The sequence below is a fragment of the Heloderma suspectum genome, chromosome 3, assembly GCF_057233095.1.
Source record: "Heloderma suspectum isolate Gila_16-S chromosome 3, 16-S_ref, whole genome shotgun sequence".
Taxonomy (NCBI): Eukaryota; Metazoa; Chordata; class Lepidosauria; order Squamata; family Helodermatidae; genus Heloderma; species Heloderma suspectum.
In genome coordinates this window covers 286,323,490-286,345,196 of record NC_139460.1, presented here as the reverse complement: position 1 = coordinate 286,345,196, position 21,707 = coordinate 286,323,490, and the positions used below count along the sequence as shown (strand labels likewise).

Below are 21,707 nucleotides of genomic sequence, written 5' to 3'. Positions count from 1 at the left end.
TTTGAAACCAAGGAAAGTTTTAAATGCGCTTTGTGATCAGTTATGGGGGCGGGTAGGGTATGCTGCTAAAAGGTGAAATGATTTTAAAAATCCACCTTTATTAAACATTCTGTCCTGTTTTTGATGTCTCTAGACTTTTTTTTCATTATTATTACCTCTTATTGTTATAAGCAGTCTTATGAACCTTAGGTCTATATTCAGTGTTCTAAAATACAATCGATTTTTGCTGATGCATTATAATGCCAGATAGATTTTTTTGGATCCTCAGCTGCATTTTATCTCTCTTTTTTTTAATACCCCAATTTTGCTGCCAGACTGGTAGACACTCAACCACCTGAGTTTGCTATGCCAGTAATCAACTGATAGCTAAAAATGAGAAAAATCAAAAGTTGTTATCAGTGTCCTTGCTCCTCCTGCCTAAAGACTGTCTAGCAATATCCTGAAGTAAGTTAGTCTTCCATGTTGATAACGGACAGTTGGAAGTTTCTGTAAAGCACTGAATACCCTTACTGTTGCTTTATGCCAGTTCTCTAAGCTCAGCTTTCACTGATGTATAAGTTTTCAGAGGCAATGAAAACAGAATACAGTATGTCTGCTCTTGGCAATCTTTGCAAATATGCCAATCAAGGACTTGTGGATAAAGACTACGAGGAACATAAAGAAGTCGGAAGGTGAAATTCTTTCAGAAAATTGAGGCCTAAAACATACAAAGGGGAAACCTATTAAATTATTACAGCCTCAGTTAAGGATAGTACTGATTTTTCTAGTTTTCAAGTGACAGAGTTATTATAACCTAAACTGTGTAGTTCCTACTGAACACATTAAATGGAGTTATTTATTAACAGTACTCCCTATGACGCAAGTCAGTATCACAAAGTTCAGTTCCCCCCAAGTACAAATGAAGAGGTGTGTCTGTGAGAAAACCCTAAATTAATCCATCAGTGTCACAATTACTTTAAAACATAGCTTTAGTTCCAATAATAAATATTCCAACATTTTAAACTTAGGGTTATTTCAAACAAAACTATGTTTGATGTTGACTTTAGAAGACAAGAAAGTGAAATCAGGGACTGCAAGAGTTTGGCGAACATACCTATTTTATTGAATGCTTCTTTTAGTTCTTCCAGTTCCTCACGAGAAATTGTTGTTACGTTATTTGCCATCTTTTGATACCAACACCAATTATTTTCAGTTCCTTATACCTAAAAATAATTAACAGGGTATGTCACAAAGTATACTCCAGAAAGACATAAGCAACTGAACCATGAAACTGTGCAGTGAACGTATGGTTGTACTTTCCATGCAGGTACAACCACATAAGTAACAACAGCTGGCCCTATGAATTTGTCTTGAAACGACAGAAGAGTTTCAGGGCTAAAGATGGGCTCCAATGGAAGCTTTCCTTTCTATGTAATAATTGCTTCAGGGAGATAATCTCTGTCGGGACAGCAGTGGGGAAGGGGGAAGAGAAGGATTGCCCTCTCATCTCATGCTCAGGTGGGGGAGTTGGTGGAGCCATTGTGAGCATCTCTACACCAGCCTAAAATTCCGCATTTAAAATGGGGATTTTTGCTTTCATTTTAAATGCTGGAACAGGACGGACTCCCTTTACACATGCTTCTGCTCCCCCCCATGTCCCCCTCCTTTTCCCCCTTATCTGAGTCTTCCATATGTTTCATTATACAGTTGCTAGATGGCACTGTGGCCTAGCTCTTCTTATTGCAGGTTTTCCTCCTTTCATGAGGGAACTCAAGCGGAACTCAAGCACTGTAATTTGATAGTTCATTATCTCCGAGCTTGAAAAAGATGGAATAAAGTTCATTTAGTACAGGAGACGCCCTGGAGGTTGACAACGTCATCTAAAGGACCCACAAACTTCCATGAGTTAGCAATCTCAATAGCAAGATAAAAGCTCCATGTGAAGAAGCCCCAAAGCTACTATTTACATCAGCCTTCCCCAACCTAGTTCCCCCCCCATGGTAGATGTAGTACAACACATCTGGAGGGCACCAGGTTGGGGAGGGTCAATTTACATGTTTTAAAAATGTGCACGTTTAACGTCATGTCTAGTTTGGTCTTTAACTCCCCAAATCTTCTGGTAAGCAAGATTTGCTCAAAGGCGGGATATAAATGTAATTAACTAACTAACTAACTAACTAACTAATAAATAAATAGCTGCCTTGGGAGCTTGTGGGAGCTGTTGTGGAACAGAAGACTGGACAGGCCATTGTCAGGGATGCTTTATGTATACGATGGGGTGGAGGATGAAGTATAAATTTGGAGTTGAAAAGCATGAACCACTAATTCATTCAGACTGCAAATTTCCATGTTGAGACTGGGTCTATCTAAACAACAGACCTCATGGCCACAACACCTGGCCAAATTTTGGGACTTTTCTGTTTCTTCCTCCTCCCCCTGCTTTTTGTACCACCTAGCCTAATGAAGAGTTCTCAAAAGCTTGACATTTTTATGGAATTTTGGTTTGTCCTACCAAAAGTCTTGTGCAACTGTGAATTTTGGATTTTTTTCTCATCAACCAGAATAACTTTCTTTTGTATGAACCTTTGGTGCATCCCAACAATATTATCCCTTTCCTTTGTGCAACCATCATAAATAATACAAAGAACAGTAACGTTAAGCACCCAGGTGGATGAATTTCAGGCAGAAGGCTAAGACCTTTCTATTTGCTCAAGCTTTTAGTGTTCAGTGTTATGCTGCTGCTTCTATCTGTGAGCTGTTGCTTGTTGTTTTTATTGGTTGACTGTTGCTTTTATTGTTTCATGTATTTTTTGTGATTATTTTTAACATTCTGTATTTATTGTTCTACCTAAAATATATGCAAGTTGCCTTTTTTAATGATAAAGTAGCACATAAATTTTATAATTTATTTACTACATTTCTATACCACCCAATTAGCCAAAGCTCTCTGGGCAGTTTACAAAGATTAAAAACATTTAAAAATACAATATATAGATTTTAAAGCCAATTCTACCACAAATTATGCAGTCGGGTTTCCTGCATTTGGATGAGCCTCACCCTGGGAAAACCACCTTCATGATCATGGTGTCTCCCCTGCCAGGTAAATTAGCGCACAATCCTGTGACCTCACTGCTCAGAAGCCCCCGAACTCAGAAGTTTCTGAGACTCTTATGCTCTACTGGGCTGGCAGGATGGGAGGAGCGGCAGAGGCCATCTTTGCCTTCCCATCCTCCAACCATCTGTATTTTCACTAGATGGCTTTTCAGCCCATCTACCAAGGGTGCTTCGGAGGGCACTGTATATGTAGAGGCTAGAGGAGGCTCAGGATAAATTGTGTCCTGGCTTTTCTGGTCTGCTCTCCTCCCTGCCCACTGAAAAGCACTTCTTTTCCCTCTCCGAGGTCGATTTTCTGACCTCAGAGAAACGGCCGGCGCAGTTATCTCTACATTGGCTGCAAGGGTCCAGGGGAGGAGGGTCAGATCTCCGACCCCCTTCTGAGGTCGGAGCGCTCTCTCCCATCTCGGAAGGGGTTTTCCATAAAGGTAACATGTACCACATAGGTTAACAAGCCGAAAAGCAAATTTAAGTCTTTTTAGCTCAGATTGTGTAAGAAACATTTACAGTTGTGTGTGCGTGTTTCTTTTAAATTTCAATCTGGCTAATATTAATAAGTCACCACTTTATTAATTATTATTATTAGTCTCCAATTACAATAATTATGCTGCACTCATTCTCTGGTTGTATATTTGTAAATAAAGCAAATATTACAAAGATGCCTTAAGTCTCCAGTGTTCTTTCATTCAAAGGAAACTGAACTCAGGGGTGTTTCCCCGGGACTTCTTGCCATGGACTTTGCACCAATACTATACCTACATAGCCATGAATATTTGGAAAGGTGAGATCTACTTCTTGTGTATTGGACTCCTGCTCTTCCTGGCTTATAAAACCAGCCAGGGGGAGACTGGCTGAGAGGGTAAAGGCGGTGGTGAATGCCAGTTTACAGCAAGATGTAGTTCCATCTTGCCTAAAAGAGACTGTGGTAAGACTGTTGTTAAAGACCCCCCCCCCCCGAACCCTACTGTATTGGATAATTTCTGGCTGGTCTATAATAATCTATTATTGGGAAAGGTGCTGAAACCTGTAGTGGCTTCTCAGCTCCAGGGATTTCTGGATGATGTGGATTATCTAGATCCAAGCAGGCTTTAGGCCTGGTTATGGGACAGAAACTGCTTTGGTCACCTTGGTGCACAATCTATGATGGAACTGGACAGGGGGAATGTGTCCCTGTTGGTTTTGCTGGACCTCTCAGCAGCTTCCATACCATCAATCATGGTATTCTTCTGAGGCATCGGTCTGAGATAGGATTGGGAGGCACTGTTATATGGTGGTTCTGATCCTTCATGGAGGGATGATTGCAGAAGATGGTTCTGGGGGATTCTTGGCCTGTGGTGTCCCTCAGGGTTCCATCTTAACCCCCATGCTATTTAACATATACATAAAACTTCACGGAAAAATTGTCCAGAATTTTGGAGTTTGGTGCCACCAGTATGCTGATGATACCCAACTCTATCTCTCGCTTCCATCCAAATCCAAGGAAGCTGTTCCAGTTCTAAATTCATATCTGATGTCAGAAATGGACTGGATGAGAGCAAACAAATAGAAGCTTAATCCAAACAAGACAGAGGTGATTCCGCTTAGTCAAAAGGCAGAAGAAGGAATAGGGATTCAACCTGTGCTTGATGGGGTTACACTCTCCCTGAAGACTCAGGCTCACAGCTGGGGCTTCTGGACTCGGCCTTGAACCTGGATGCCCAGGTGTTGGCGGTGGCCAGGAGTGTGTTTGCATAGCTGAGCCTAGTGCACCAACTGTGCTCATTCCTACAGATGTCTGATCTGGCCACGGTCACACATGTCTTAGTTGCATCCCATTTGGACTACTGTAATGTGTTCTACATGGGCTGCCTTCAAAAACTGTTCAGAAACTTCAGCTGGTCCAGAATGTTGTGGAATGCAACTCCCTTGTTACAACAGCTTTACTGGCTACCAGTTTATTTTCAGGCAAAGTCAAATTGCTGGTTATGATGTATAAAGCCCTATACAGCTTGAGACCAGGCTATCTGAAAGACTGCCTTCTCCCATATGGGCCTGCCCGGTTCTTAAGATCTTTCGGAGAGGCCCTTGTTTCATGGCCACTGCCTTCAGAGGCACTTTTGGTGGCAATGTGAAAGAGGGACTTTTTGGTGGCCACTCCCAAGCTGTGGAACTCCCTCCCGAAGGAGGGAAGGTTTGCTCCCTAGGTCCTTCCACTGGCAGACAAAGGTCACTTTATTCATGTGGGCCTTTGGTGTGTAAATGGGTCTGTTGACCTGGATGCGGTTTTCCTTTTTATTGTTGTGTTTTTAATTGTTTTAGGGAGCAATCCTATGGCCTCTAGACAGCAGCTAGATGGACATAGGATATGCCATTTTCCAGGAACCAACCTCCCCCTACTTCCACGCTGCCTCCGAGGCAGCGCAGAACAGCCCCATCCTCCACGCTCGCAAGAGGAGCACGGAGCAACCGGAAAGGGGCGTGGCTGGGGGCGTTCCAGGGCGGGGAGAGCGTAGCTGCCTGTATGACACATCCAATGTGTTGTACAGCAGCCTCTCTCCCCGCTCTGTGCTCCCACAGCTAGACAGTCACAATCAGCTGTCTAGCAGAAAAAGCAGGGCAGGAGAAGCACGGAGGGAACGATCCCTTCCGTGTTTCTCCTGCCCTGCTTTGGATAGGCGGTTGCTTCCGAGTTTGGAGGCGGCCTCCTATCTCGATAGGATTGCGCCCTTAATTGTGTTTTAATGCATTTGATCATTAGTGTTTTTATCAAGTTTTATTAGTTATTGTAAGCTGCCTTGAGTGCCATGTTTGGTAGAAAGGCAGGGTACAAAATGAATGAATGAATGAATGAATATTATCTGCACAAAGTGAATCTGGCGCAATATTCCTAAACTAGAGGAAAGCATAAAGAAGAGGATTCCCCTGCACTACTAATTCTTTGCACTCCATATGCCAACAATTCCCAAAAATTAGTTGCATTGGAACAATGCCTTCAAGACATATAATGCTGCTGGCAGTGTTCCCCTGCACTCAGTGAATACAGAATAAGACTTTCCCCCTGCTGTAGTTCACAGAGCAGTGTCCAGAAAATATGTCAGCTCATTTGATACTTTGTTAATGATTAATGTACTTCAATAACATTTTTATAGTTCTTTTACAAGACACAGTCATTTATTTCTCAATTTCTTTGTTTTAAAGACCTATACGATGCGATTCTTGTCAAAAGGCCATGATCTATATCAAAAACTAAAAACAACAGGAGAAGGAATTAGATTCGTACCTTGATCTCTGGACTACATTTATCTTCTATTACGGGATGCAACTTAAACATACTTATTAAATTAAATTAAATCAGAAATTAAATCAGTTGGCAACCTGTAGACTTTTAAAAACAGCTGTATATTTGTAGTTGTTATTTACATGTCATAATCCTGGCCATATGATGAAAGGTAATCATAAGTAGCAGTGGTAATCAGCTGCTTAGTAACACCTTCTTCACAGATGGAAAACTGAATATATTTTGACATAATAAACACTCACTTGAAAGCAAAGACATATAAGTCTGGATGGTAAACATATATAAAAGAGTGTCACAAACTAACATGGTTGCACAAGTACCAGTATGAAGTCTTCTCCTTTGGTGTATAAGGATTTTTCTGCTATTTCGAAAAAGCAAGGATAGGCAACTTGTGACCTTTTAGACATTTTGCCCTACAACTCTCATCAGCTATAGCTTGAAAAGCCAATAGTGAGGGATGATGGGAGTTCTAGGCCAAAACAGCTGAAGGGCCACAAGTGTTCCCCATCCCCCAGTTTACGGTCTTTAAACTCCCAGGATTTGCACAATAGTAACACACCCAATCCAGGGCAGACCTGTTCAACATTTTAATTGATTATTACGAACTAGTTCTTAATTGTCACCACCTGCCCCTCTTTAATTATACCAGAGAGATATGCCACTTTAGAACCAGAGCCTTAAAACAAGCCACTTTGAAAGCCTGAAACAATGATGAGCATACAGCAGTTTTTAAAGAAAATGTGTAATCTGGCAATCTAGGCAGACTTGCTTAGACACATCTATTATTAAAAGAAAGAGAGAAGAAATAGGGAAAATATAGTATAAAAACAACTATGAGGCTAGTGGCACCTTCAAAACTATCGGACTTAATCATGGAACAAGTTTCACGAACTAGAGGCTGATGAAATGATCTCTGTTGTTTTTGCTGCTACATACAGACTAACACTGGTATCCCTCTGGAAGTTGCTGCCATAGTTGTTGTTGTTGTTCAGTCGTTCAGTCATGTCCAACTCTTCGTGACCCCATGGGCCATAGCACGCCAGGCCTTCCTGTCCTCCGCTCTTTCCCGGAGCGTGCTCAAGTCCATATTCATTGCATCGGTGATGTTATCTAGCCATCTCATCCTCTGCCGTCCCCTTCTCCTTTTGCCTTCAGTCTTTCCCAGCATCAGGGGCTTTTCCAGAGAGTTTTCTCTTTGCATTAGGTGGCCAAAATATTTGAGCTTCAGCTTCAGTATCTGTCCTTCCAATGAGCACTCAGGGTTGATTTCCTTTAGGATTGACTGATTTCACCTCCTTGCAGTCCAGGGGACTCGTAAGAGTCTTCTCCAGCACCACAGTTCGAAAGCATAAATTCTTCTACGCTCAGCCTTCCTTATAGTCCAGCTCTCACAGCCATACATTACTACTGGGAAAACCATAGCTTTGATTAGACGGACCTTTGTCGGCAAGGTGATGTCTCTGCTTCTTACTATGCTGTCTAGGTTTGCCATAACTTTCCTCCCAAGGAGCAAGCGTCTTTTAATTTCATGGCTACAGTCACCGTCTGTGGTGATCTTGGAGCCCAAGAAAATAAAATCTGTCACAGCTTCCATTTCTTCCCCTTCTATACGCCAGGAAGTGATGGGGCCAGATGCCATCATCTTCGTTTTTTTAATGTTGAGTTTCAAACCAGCTTTTGCACTCTCCTCTTTCACCCTCAACAAGAGGCTCTTTAGATCCTCTTCGCTTTCTGCCATTAGGGTGGTATCGTCTGCATATCAGAGGTTGTTGATCATTCTCCCGGCAATCTTAATTCTGACCTGTGATTCATCCAAGCTGGCGTTTCTCATGATGTACTCTGCATATAAGTTAAATAAGCAGGGTGACAATATGCAGCCTTGTCGTGCTCCTTTCCCAATTTTGAACCAATCGGTTGTTCCATCTCTGGTTCTTACTGTTGCTTCTTGACCCTCGTACAGGTTTCTCAGGAGACAGGTAAGGTGGTCTGGTACTCCCATCACTTTAAGAATTTGCCACAGTTTGTTGTGATCCACACAATCAAAGGCTTTAGCGTAGTCAATGAAGCAGAAATAGACATTTTTCTGGAATTCTCTTGCTTTCTCCATGACCCAGCGAACGTTGGCGATTTGATCTCTAGTTCCTCTGCCTCTTCGAAACCCAGCTTGTACTTCCGGTAGTTCTCGGTTCAGATACTGCTGAAGCCTAGCTTGTAGGATTTTGAGCATCACCTTGCTGGCATGTGAAATGAGCGCGATTGTGCGGTAGTTTGAACACTCTTTGGCGTTGCCCTTCTTTGGAATTGGAATGTAAACTGACCTTTTCCAGTCTTGCGGCCACTGTTGAGTGTTCCAAATTTGTTGGCATATTGAGTGCAGCACTTTAACAGCATGATCACTGCCTTGTTGTGGCGAAGTGGCTTGCGTAACTCAGTGAAGCCATAAGCTATGCCGTGCAGGGCCACCCAAGACGGACAGGTCATGGCGGAGAGTTCTGACAAAATGTGGTCCACTGGAGAAGGAAATGGCAACCCACTCCAGTATTCTTGCCAAGAAAACCCCATGGAACGTATCACAAGGCTGCCATAGTACAAACAGGAGAAGAAGCAGAAAGACAAAAGATAAATTCATACGTTTCTTCTCTGAGTTGCTTGGGTTTAATTTGTCAGCAGGGTTTACAGTTTCTGGAGTCCTTTGTCCAAGATATATTGAAACTCCAAATGGTTATGGCCACACAGCTTCTAGGGCCCGTCCCCCAGATCATGGGCAGCTCTGAAAGACACGTATGTTGTCTGGTAGAATCCAGCTTTAAAAAGAAGTGGTCACCTTAGAAAGATACGGATATGGCAGGAGCATTGCAGCGGAATGCCCCCCCCCCCCCCGGTCTCAGTTGAAGGAGGAGCCTACTGCTATGATGACACTCTCCCTGCAGTGCACATTCCAGGGAACATAGTGAATTATTAAAGATATTTATTTCAGCTTGTATTCCAGGAACTCAAGGGGTTGCACATATCCCCACCCATTTAATTCACCCAACAACCCTGGGAGGTGGACTATACTAACAGTTGGTAACTGGTCCATGGTACCCAGTGAGTTTCATGGCTGAAACGTCTATATCTGCCTTCCTCAGCCTGGTGCCCTCCAGATGTTTTGGACTGCAATTCTCCTCAGGCCCAGCTAGTATGCCAGTGGTCAGGAATGCTGGGAGTTGTGGTCCAAAACATCTGGAGGGCACCAGGTTGGGGAAGGCTGTTCTGTACCATGCTGACAAGTGAAATGGGGGAGATCCCAGGTCTGTAGAGCAATCTTGGCTTGCCTGATCTATTTAGCCAGGGACAGATTATAATTAAGAGTAATGATTAGTTCTTTCAAAACAATATCTTCCAGGTATCTTGGACCCATATCAGCACAGATGGAAACCAAATATGTTAGGAAGAGACTGTTTACTAGCTAGAGAGAGAATGCCCTGCTATTTAAGAGCACAAAAGAATTAAAAATTACTAATGGCTCTCAGAAAAAGTTTAACTCACCTAGCAATCCACTGGAAATTAAATTTTTCTCAATTCTGCAACATATCCTACAGGAACCTAGAGACAGAATCATCACAGGGGGACTGAGCTGTAATCAGCAATATCCTTGTATAGGTAATACCTTAAACATACTACACTGGTTGAGACATTTCCAAAACCAAACAGAAGAACTATGGATTGGATCCAAAGAAATCCTAGCACGAGCCTCTCACACAAGTGGGGTCTTTAATATCTGCTGACTCTCTCCTCCACTGGCATCCCCCCTCTGCCACATCCCATGCCATTTCCATGGGTCTCCAAAACATCAGGAGTGCCTTTTTAGGGATCCAAGTGTCTGCAGCAGGACAGAGAAGGCGGGAAGTCCCATTCCATAAGCAGAACTCTGCTCATGGTTGTTAGTCTCAAATTGTTATGCAGGTAAAATATTATTCTTTTCAAAGGAAGTGTATTGTCAAATATTATTTCGTATCAGGTACAAAGGACAATGAATTGTTACCCCTTCCATCCCAAACACACTTAATCAAAATAAAATCTTTGTTACTTAGAGGCTGTAGTTTTAAGCTTTTAAAAGTCTTATATTATGTTTTATCATGTTGCTGTATTTATGATTTTAACTGTTGTGAACCACCCAGAAGAGCTTTCGGTATTGGCAGTAAAGAAATGTAATAAATAAATAGTTAATAAGTATGTCTAAGGCAGCAACCTTATACACACTAACTTACAAGTCCCTTTTAACTCAATGAAACTTAGTTCTGGATAAACATGCATAGGATTTGGCTGCAGGAGTTCATAGTTAAGAAGTCAGTGCCTTGTTTTGTCACTAAAATTCTAAGCATCAAATTCTGTTTATTCTAATTATATATTAGAATGCATTATTTCAGATACAATTCGGATTTAGCCCTCATCATCGATGGAAATTTCTGTTCCTAAATGCCATTATTTATTATTTATTCATTACATTTCTATACTGCCCAATAGCCAAAGCTCTCTGGGCAGTTCACAAAAATTAGATCTCATTACATCTCATTTAAGTGCCAAATTAAAATAAATACATCCTTTTGCCTGCATTTTATAAAGTGTACCAGGCCTCCATATTTCACTGTTAAAATGTAAAAGAATGCTTACACATTTTCTATGTGACAGCTTTAGGAGATGAAAATACAAATGATAAAAATATAGTATTTTTACAATTAAAATATTGTACAATTAAAATGCCAGGATGTCTGCATTATCACCAACTGTTTTGTGAATGGCTATTGTTAATAACACAATTGCCACTGTCTAACGTTTTGCATTTCATTTCGCTCTGGGCTCACTGTTTATAATCCCTCCCCCACAAACACGTGCGTGTATGTATGTGTTGGTCTTTAGGGTGCCACAACACTCTGTTGTTTTTTTCTACAACAGGCTAACATGGCAAGCCCTCTGAAACTTCGTAGATAATAAAGTCACTACTAAAAGGAAAAGTAGGCTTATAAACTAGAGAAAGTTCAAATAAACACTAGATTACAATTGACCCAACTGACTTAACCAGATTTTCGAGCTCAGGTTTTAAAGACATGAGCCGTCAAAATGTAGGACATCTGTCCCATGGTTACATCTCTCATACAGATAAAAAGGATAACGTTTTAGATTATTCCACAGTTGGAATAATGTGATAGCACTTCTCTCACCTGCACTACATTCCAAGAAAAGTCCACATCAGGAAGCCAAATTCCTCAATGCATTGTGTCCACTTTGTAGATACTGAGCTCCGGAAATTCTGGTTCCACAAGCCAGTGAAGCTGCAAGAACATAATCACTTCAATCCTTGCCAAAGCAGGACTAGACTATACAAGCTAATGCTAAAGATTAGCACAGCAGATCAAGACAAAGTGATGTTTACTATGCTATTTAATCTCTCTTTGTTGAAATTTAAAATAGAGTCTCATAAACAGATTTACACTATCACTGCCAGTTCTCACTGCGTCCACTGGTGGGGGTGAGGGGGCAGGAGACTGTTTATATGATTTTTCAAGAAACACAGCAGTGCCTGATTCATAAGATGTAGGTTACTTTCACAACTAAAAATAGAAGCTTATGCCCTTGGATGTAGAGGATAACTCATCTGTCTGCGGCAGAAGCTGGGTGAAGCTAGCCAGGAGGAGCCTAAAAGTTAAGCATCTGCACAAGTTTAACAACAGAGTGAGGAGGCCAGGGCAGTCAGCCCTCCACACACCCCCACGCCACACACACCCTTTTGATCTTATATATGTAGGTGAACAAGCCCAATGAACGAAAATAACTCCCTCAGCTATCACCAGCGGCAGCTATTCCAGCAGGCCGAACTGAGGGAGATGAGAGGGAAGGCAGGGCCATTCCACCAGCCCTGCTGAAGACCTCCCCCATGAAGGCTCCTCCTCCCTCAACTGTCACCACCACCACCAGCAGCCATTCCAGCAGGATGTACAAAGGGTCATGAGAGGGGGAAGCAGGGCCAGTCCTCCAGCCCTGCTGAAAGACTTATTTTCCCCTCTTCCCTCCCCATTTGTTTTTCCTTTTGTGTCGTGTCTTTTAGATTGTAAGCCTGCAAGCAGGGACTGTCTTGTTTGCATGATTATAAATAAGCCACTCTGGGAGGCTTTTTGGCTGAGGAGCAGCATAACACCACTTCAAACAAATAAATAATAAAATAAAACAAAAACTCCAAGTGAATGTGCCGAAACAGTTATGAAGGCAGTAGGGGTGTGAAGGCTATTGGGTGTACAGCACTGGATAGTGTCACATATACAACTATCTACCTGCTGGACAAAAGTTGTGGATGTAACACATGAGCTCCTGGCTATAGAGAACAAGTGTTGTCCTTTGAGGCCAAGCTAGCTGACCTAGAGAAGCTAAGGGAGACAAAGATTTTGCGGATAAGACCTTCAGAGATGTGATAGTGACGTCGCACTCCCAAGGTGATAGGTCATCTGCTTTCATGGAGAATGAGGGTGATTCCAGAAGAATATTTCATTGTGCTTTTGCTCTACCTCATTCATGGGGGGTCTAAACAACATCTTCAGTTTGTAGCCCTCCTGTGCTTTCCCACTGCTTCTTTCATTTTTTTTACCACAGAAAATCCATTAAGGAAGGAAAGGTGGAATTGCTACACCAGGTGTTTTAACTAGCACTAGTTAAAGAAGCCCTTTGTCTGGAAGCACCTCATGTATCTTGGGGAAGGAGAATCCCAAGGTAAAGAAAATGTTTCTTTAGAAGGAATCCATTCCTTGGGGGGACTACTTGATATCCTCTTATGCTGAGGATATGCCTCAGGGGGTGTGGACTCCTAGACTTAAAACTTGGCCAAATATCTCCCCTCACTTTTTCAGGACCAGTAGTTCTTCATGAAGCTGGGGAGGGGGGATATTCAGCAACTTTGCAGGAGGTGGGCTAATTTTACAAATGTTCAGGGGGGAGGTTTACCTTTAAATACAGAGGGCTTCTCCACACAGAGGCTTTTTATCCCGCAATTTTACCAGGGCTTCTGCGTCCAGATTCTTTGCAGGATTAAGGCCAGCCCTTTACCTGCCCTTCCATTCCCCCCCCTTTTATCTGAGAGTTCTATATGTTTCTTTATACAGCCACTAGACGGTGCTGTGGTATAGCTCCTATTATTGTGCGACTTGCTCTTTTCACGGAGAAATTAAATGTACTGTATTTTAATAGCTCATTATCTTCTTTACAGGATAAAGGTCACAAGGCATGGGAGAGGCCCTGGAGACTGACAACATCATGTAAAGGACCTGCAAACTTCCATGAGTAACCAATCTCAATCGCAGGATAAAAGCCTCATGTAGAAAGACTAGGTGTAGCTGAGGGGCTCTTTCTTTCCTGCACTAAAACAACAAACTTGCCACTGCTTTAAGTACTAGCTTGGCTACTCTTAGCAGTCTAGTCACGTTCCTGGGGCAGAATGTCCCTGGGAATGCTATGTCATGATGTGGGGAAGCCTTCCCCAACCTGGTGCCAATGGCCATGCTGGCCGAGAATGATGGGAGTTGCAGTCCAACACATCTGAAGGGCATCAGGTTGGGGAAGGAAGATGTAGAGTCATTCCCAGGGTGATCCTTGGGGGTGGGGGGGAGGAGATGGCTGCCACTCCAGTTAGTGGAGTGGCCACTAACTCCACTAACTTATATGGCTTTAAAAAGGGAATTAGTGATTGCTCTATGCTACTTCCAGGATCAAAGGTAGCATGCCTCTAAATACTAGTTGCCAGGAAACAACAATGGGAGAGAGTTATTGCCCTCATGTTCTGCTTGTGGGCTATGTCCAAAGTAAAAGTCTCATTTAAAAGAAAAGAACCCTAAGAAGAGGGAGCAGGAGGCGCCTTGAAGCTGCCCATCAACAGTGAGCACCTGGAAAGCAGACTGAGCAGTCACACAGGTCACCCAGTCACAGTCTTCACCACTATGGTGGCATGTACCGTACTTCTATCTAAATTCTACTAATCATTTATGAATTTGCATCTATACATATAAAGTAGCACATGCAAATTTGATGCAAACCTGTGTCCCTTTTTGACCTTGTTTTTCATTATGCATTTCGTTTTCAGTGAAGTGTAAGCAGCCACTGCATTGCCTCCTCAGAAAAGTACTGTGTTTGAGGGGATGTAAAAGCTCTGTCTGCAGTGTTTGATCCGTGACAGCCATTTTCCACATGCAAGTTATCATTTGATGTTGCAGCCATGGAGCAATAAACACTTGAATGTTTACTTGTACTGTTACTTTAGTAAATCAAACCTAGGTTAAACCTGAGTCTATTACATTTTAACCAGGATCTGTGCGCATGAAAAGAAAAGTGATCACATGACATAGCTACCCCTTCTCCCCTGTCCTTAAGCCACGTGCCTCAAGTATTCATACATAAAACAGCTACCTAAATTCATCAATAGTATCAGTTTCACAGTTTGCTTAGCCTGCCTGATTTAAAAGGATCTTAGCACACATGCACTTTGTATAGTATTCTGCTTCAGCAAGAAAACACTACAATAGAACAGCTGGATGCTGTGGAACAGGCAGCATTAAGATAACATTTCCTCTGAATTACTATTATGAGCAGAGCTAGCGGTGGCACCAATACATCTCAGCTTGTCTAAAAAATTCCATTATAAATACTCGTTTTCAATTGATTATTGCTTTGCTAGACCCTAAACCCTTCTGAGATATACTACTGGATGACTTCCCCAGGCAGTTAGTAATTTATTTTTTTAGTCAGAAAACTGAGAGCCCTCTTTTTATATATTACTCTCTCTCTCACACACACACACACACACACACACACACGCTGCTTTTCCACCTGGAGATCTTCAGTGTGGCTTACAGAATAAAAAGATAAAAACCTAAACAGCCACGACAATTAGAGCAACAAACAAAATTGAAAAACGATCTGTCCCTCAACTCAAGGCTATTTCCCATGCTGATCCAGTAAAATCTGAAAAGAACCACGTGGTCTGGCAACTAACGTGGTTTCCTCTGACACCAGCGTTACCCCTACTCAGCGCCGGCTATCCCATGAAGCAGGGTGAGGCACCTACATCAGGTGGCAGAGTGGGAGGAGTGGTGTATTACGCCACTCCCCCTGCCTGCCACCACCAGGAGGGCCTGCTGCTGCTACCCTGCTGCCTCCAGCATGTGCTCTGGAGAGCCCCACCAGCCACTCTTCTGCTATGGCAATGCCACAGAGAGAGCAGTCAGAGAGGCTGTCTGGAGCAGCCTGCTGCTCTCTGTTTCCCTTGCTGCATGTGCACTGTTACTTTTGCCGCTGCCACATCATCTATGGAGAGCCACATGACCAATAGAATTGGTTGTGGGGCTGTTGCGTGCTTGCCTGGGTCTTGTGAAAGCTGGGCGAGCTCTCACAACATCCCCACAGCTGCTTCTTTCAGCCACACGGCTTGCCATAGAGTAGATGTGATAGTGGCAGCACAGGGAAGGGGTATGTGCGATGGCGAAAGGGGGTATAATATGGTAGCGCATGTTCTCTCCTGCCTCAGGCAGCAAGAGGACTTGTGCTGGGGCTGGCAAAGTTTGTATAGGAAGAAACGCTACCATTCACCTGATCATATGTCTTATTTTTACAAACATAGGCTTTGATAGTGAATGTGTTTCAGCTAAGGCCTATTTTACACAAGCAGCAGAAAGATGACACAGAATCTTGGGTTGAGGAACTCAACTACTTGTAAGGAGTAGCCTCTACTACTTTAGGTTGCAGGTGTGAGATACCATTTTGAATACTCCCCCATGTTAAAAAAAAAAGTCACTGTAAGTTAAAACAAAAACACTCCTTGCTGTGGTAGTTTTCTACCTGCAAGAAGGATTTCACACACACACACACACACACACACACACACACACAGCATTTGAAAATGTCAGCCACTGCCTGCAGCCTGAAATGGTACTGCTCATTATATCATTACAGGATTCTACCACCTCATTCTGTGTTGTCACCTCAAAAAAACAAAGAAAAGGGCAGTCGGCAGTTGTAAGCATGGGCTTTAAAATGCATGCTTTATGCAGTGTGTAGTTTTACCCTGAGCTATATGGTGCTTCCAGTCAGAGGGCTCTTAATGCTACCAATCAGAAGGCACTGTGCAGCAATTCCACCGTTTTCCCCCTTAACAGATTTTCTGCAGTAGGAAGAACGACAGAAGATATGGTTGGAAAAAACAGGAAGGATACAAGTGGAAGATGATGTCATCTGCCTTCCCCCTAAATTTTGTGAATGAGGCTGGGTGATGGCAAGATAAGAGCCTTGTCTGGAAGCACTCCGAGATTTCAGAAGTATGGGCTCACATGGCTGCACACAGTTCCATAAAAAAAACCCAATTCACTGCACATACAAAACTAGCATGTCAGGGAAAAGGCTAGGCTAGAGTATTTTTCTCCCCAACTTTTATGTGGTTGCAGCTTTTATTTGTAAGAGTATTTTACGCATATGAGCCTCTACCTGCAGTTTTAAATGGAGCAGCCCAGGCACAGGTTTACCACCTCAGTGAGAACTAAGCTTTCATTTCACTGTGAATTGGAAGCAATCTCTACAGAGACTAGAACTCCTGTGGTGAAACTGGGGGCTAATCAGCTATTTTAAGGTCACTCCAGAAGCTAGTAATGTAATGATCAGTATAAATGTAAAAAGGTTCCAGTTTAGGAAGCAAATTTACACTCTCAAATGCAAGAAAGTTAATTAGTCATCAGTCAAAGCTTAGGAATTCATGTTATTGAGAAATCTAAAACACGACAACTAAGAGTATTTATTACAGAGGAATATGGCCTTCTGGTACCCTGCTAATTCCTGGCACAATGCTACATGGTTCAAAAGATTTTTCGATTAGATGACTAAGATGCTACACTACAACTAAGACAGGATTTTCTGACATGGAATTTTTTTAAAAAAACTTTCTTCCACAGTATTGATTTTCCTCCATTCTGCAGATTCACCAGTTTATAAAACAATGTAACCAAAATTACAATACTTATTAAATGTGCATGCCCTCTGGACTTTTGGCATTTTCTTAGCAAGGATAATTGCTTAAGGCATCAACGCCTTAACCAAAATTCTTTAAGCATTTAAAATCAAATTAAATATTAAAACTGGAATGGATAAAAGGTTTTATTGAAAGATCCTCAAAGATCTTTAATGTGTCTGTAACCTCTATGAACTGGATGTTTTAAGCCTCATAGAAACTGCATAAGCAGAGGTTATATGTACAAAGTACTATTTAATTAAAATATTGATCAATTTACATTCCAGTGTTAGCCATGTTTACTCAGAAGCCTGTCCTATTGTTTTCAGTGGGGTTCATTTCCAAGTGAGTATGCTCAGGATAGTAACCTAGTGCTGGAAGAGATTAGCACCCAAGAGCGATATATCTCTGGCTTGCAACTATTTTTTAAGCAGGGTCCATATTTTGACAGAGGGCCAAAGCAGATGTGCCATTAAATGCAAGTATGTGTTTAAGATGCCTAATTTTTGTTTTTTAAATTGCAGTGTCATCATGACATCATGCAGTGTCATCAGAGTCATGCTTGGGACTGTGGTCCCAATGAAATCTCTCTCTCTCTCTCTCTTACACACACACACACACACACACTCACTCACACTCACCCCCCCCCTCCAAACCCTGGGATTAAGATAGCAACTTGGATGGATGTGTGTCTTTATTTATTAAATTTATTTATTAAATTTCTTAATCGCCCATCTGGCCAGTCACCCGGCCACTCTGGGCAATGTACATCAATACAAACAGTTTTAAAACAATAAAAATTTACATTAAAACATCATATTTCTAAAAATACCCTAACCCACCCCAAAAGCCTGCCTGAACAACCACATTTTTAATGCATGGTAGGAGCTCATTAAAGAGGGGGCATGGTGGAGTTCCCTAAGGAAGGAGTTCCACAGAGCGGGGGCCACCAGAGAGAAGGCCTTCTCCCTTGTCCTCACCAGTCTAGCTGTACTGGCTGATGGAACAGAAAGAAGGCCATCCGAGGCTGATCTTGTTAAGCAGCCTGTCTGGTGCTGCTGGAGGCACTCCTTGAGATATATAGGGTTTTAAAGGTCAGAACCAACACCTTGAATTTGGCCTGGAAAACAACTGGTAACCACTGCAACTCCTTCAGCACCGGAGTGATGTGATCATGCTGGCGGCTGCCTTTAATCAGGCAAGCTGCCGTGTTCTGCACCAGCTGCAGCTTCCGAACTGCCTTCAAGGGTAACCCCATGTAGAGCACATTACAGTAGTCTTGACGAGAGGAGACCAGGGCATGTACTACCGATGGGAGCAGATGGTTGGGAAGGTAGGGGCACAGCTGCCGTATCAGATGCAGTTGGTACAGTGCTGTCTGGCTCACAGCTGACACCTGAGCCTCCATGGACAGCTGGGAGTCTAAAATGACCCCCAGGCTGCAGACCTGGTCTTTCAAGGATAGCTGTACCCCATTCAACACCAGGTCAGCATCCCCCAACCTCCTCTTGTCTCCCACCAAAAGTACCTCAGTCTTGTCAGGGTTCAGCTTCAGCTTATTCCTCCTTATCCAGCCACTACCATCTCCAGACATTTGGACAGGGATTCTACAGCCAACCTTGGTGAAGATTTAAACGAGAGGTAGAGCTGCGTGTCATCCGCATATTGTAATTTTAATCGGGAGTGCTGCATAGGATCCTTCCCTGCAGTCCCAATCTTGACCCCCCACCCACCTTAAAGAATACACATTTAACCAGCCTGATGTTTGCGCTCATTTAACATCACATCTAGTTTGGGCAACACATGGGACCAAGCAGCCAAGCTGCTCAAAGAAGAGAATTCAGGCAGAACCTCTGCTACTCTTCAGAAGGGAGGGGCTACTTGGGAGAAAGTAGCTGCGATTCATGATGGGTGGGTGTGTATCTTATATGTTATACTTATACCCAACTTTTCAGCCATGATTGGCTCCCAAAGAACCTTACAATTAATCCAAAAAAGGTATTATAAATTAGATGTATATGATGGAAGTGTTGATGGCAGTATCTTCTGTCCCTGGCAGTTGATTAGGTAGCCCAGGCTGCCTTCAGAGGGATGGGGGCAGAAGAAGGTGAACTCAGGGGCTGACTGGTAGTAAAGATGCCAGCCCACAAAAAGCATCCCTTCTGATACTCTGCAGAGGCATCTGGTTCTTGGCAGCTGAGGTTCCAGACTTAAGATGGGTGCGTTTTCAAAAGCCACATATTTTGTTTGTTTTTTTAACTTGACACATTGCTCTTGGCGGGGGTGGTGGTGGAAACGGCTTTGAGATTGCCACAGAGGCTAGCCAATCAGTCTGCACAACCTCCATCAGCTGGCAAGAGAAAGAACTGGTTGCTCCTGAATTTTATTCAGTTTGGAAGTTTGTACACATGTTCAAAAAGAGACAGAGTATGGATTCAAAGCGGGCTCACCACTTAAGCTATGTACATCTGTTCACAGTCTTATGGCCATAAGCTGAGGGAAAATGAAAAGGGAATTGATTATTTTTAAATACTTCTTCTGCATTTGCTTTCATGTACCAGGCATTGGCCACTAGCTTTGCTAGATGGTCATAGGTCTGACTTGATTTGGCAGTTCTTATGTGACTAGTTGACACATTGCCTGTTACGATAATTAGCATGTTGGATTGTTCTCAACATTTCCATTAAAAAAAACAACCTTCCTTCATTTTTGTAGCTGATATGGCTTAAGAACTCTTGTTTAAACTACAGATCATTACACAGGGTTTATAACACTGTAGTTGAACAACAAAACTAGGATAGGAGAGACATATGTACCTACACTTCCCTCACAGAGACAAAACAGATGTGAGGCAAGCCACAAAAAAGCTTTTACTCATATAAACGTACCATGTGTGCATAAGCTCATCACATTTAAATGCCCTGACCATGCATATCAGCCCATTCACATGTAGTGTTAACATGCCAGTAATTAAAGTGGCAGCTGAGGCCAGTGAATGCACTAGTACATGTTTCAAGTGCACTTAGACATTATGAGTTGCACTTGGAATGTTTATGGAGTAGACACTTCATCTGTAGCCCACATCACATCTGACTCTTCTGGGTGGTGACCAGATGATCACTGTTTCTATCACTATGTCATCAGGAACTGGAAAGGGAATAGTTAACAGAACAGAATTATAAACCAAAGTAATAGAACTGGAGTAACAAATGTATAAACAAAGTTAGTTACTTTGGATGTTACTACTCTGATGTCATTATACTGGCATGTACACAAGAAGGACCCCTTTTATGCTATGAAGAGACGACGGGAAGATAACTTTTACACATTCATAAAGAGAAATCACCCTAAAGTTCCTAGCAACTAGCCACACACTTCTGATCATTCATACATAAAATAATTTGGGGGAATGCAACACTCTATGGTTTCCTTATCACTAAATGTTGCACACTTTGCCATAATGTGGGAGATTGTTCTCTTCAGAAAAGGATGAGCCTTCAGATTCTGCTCTACAATCCCCTGCTAGCAGAGACAAGGAGAAATGCAGAAACAGTACGCTCAGCCCTCTTGGGGATGCAAGACCTCATGTTTCTCTCTCTCTCTCTCTCTTGACCTACTTTGGGAAACAACAGTAGTGGCATTGACAGGCTGTGATCAAAAAACTGCCATAGGGAGTGCACAAAGAGATCATGGTGGGGAAGAAGAAGTAATAGATACAAAAGAGGACATCTGTGGCTTATAATAGAGCTTGAAGCTTCCAGCTTGAAAACATGTCTATAAATGTAAGCTATTAGGAAAATTACAGGCTAACATTCTAAACAGCATGATTTTGATGAAGAGCACATTTGGTAGCAAAATTAGAGGATTCGAAAAGCTGTGATAAAGAAGGCTCGGATAAAAAAAATTTAATGACAGGAAAGTGTGAGCAAAACCAGAATGGGTTTGCACTTACAAATAGAAATTACACATTGAGTACAACTAAGAATGTGAATTGAATGGCAGTGAGCCAGACTTTGGATTGAATTTTTTAAAAAGATTGAATTAGTCAGCAGTTTATATAATTGTACTGATGTTAGCACATCTGAAAACTCCCTGATGTACTGTGATTTTTTCTCATTGAAAAAGCTTTTCACTTGTGCTACAGTCCTAAAAGTAGTCAAACTCCACTTCTCAAACCATTTGCTTCATTGCAGAAATTACTTTAGAGTGCTGTCTGTAATTACTGACTCTTACTGACTGTAATTACACCCCCTGTCCACTATTCTTGTCACTGAAAATTCTTCATCAAGACCACCAAATGGTATATCCCCAGAACTTAATCTG

General features: G+C 42.4%; 1 protein-coding gene across 5 annotated transcripts in view; it reads right to left on the bottom strand.

The window, feature by feature from the left end:
• Positions 1-21,707, bottom strand: part of PLS1 (plastin 1) — an 81,735-nt gene that overhangs the window by 51,443 nt on the left and 8,585 nt on the right. For 2 of the 5 annotated variants that reach the window (XM_084847210.1, XM_084847209.1), the window contains one exon: positions 1,094-1,202. In XM_084847210.1, the coding sequence (XP_084703336.1) occupies positions 1,094-1,163 (70 nt within the window). In that variant the 5' untranslated portion in view covers positions 1,164-1,202. Of the gene's footprint in view, positions 1-1,093; positions 1,203-9,898; positions 9,956-11,571; positions 11,683-18,912; positions 19,003-21,707 lie in introns of all 5 variants that reach the window. The other 3 variants (XM_084847213.1, XM_084847212.1, XM_084847211.1) reach the window with 3 other exon arrangements.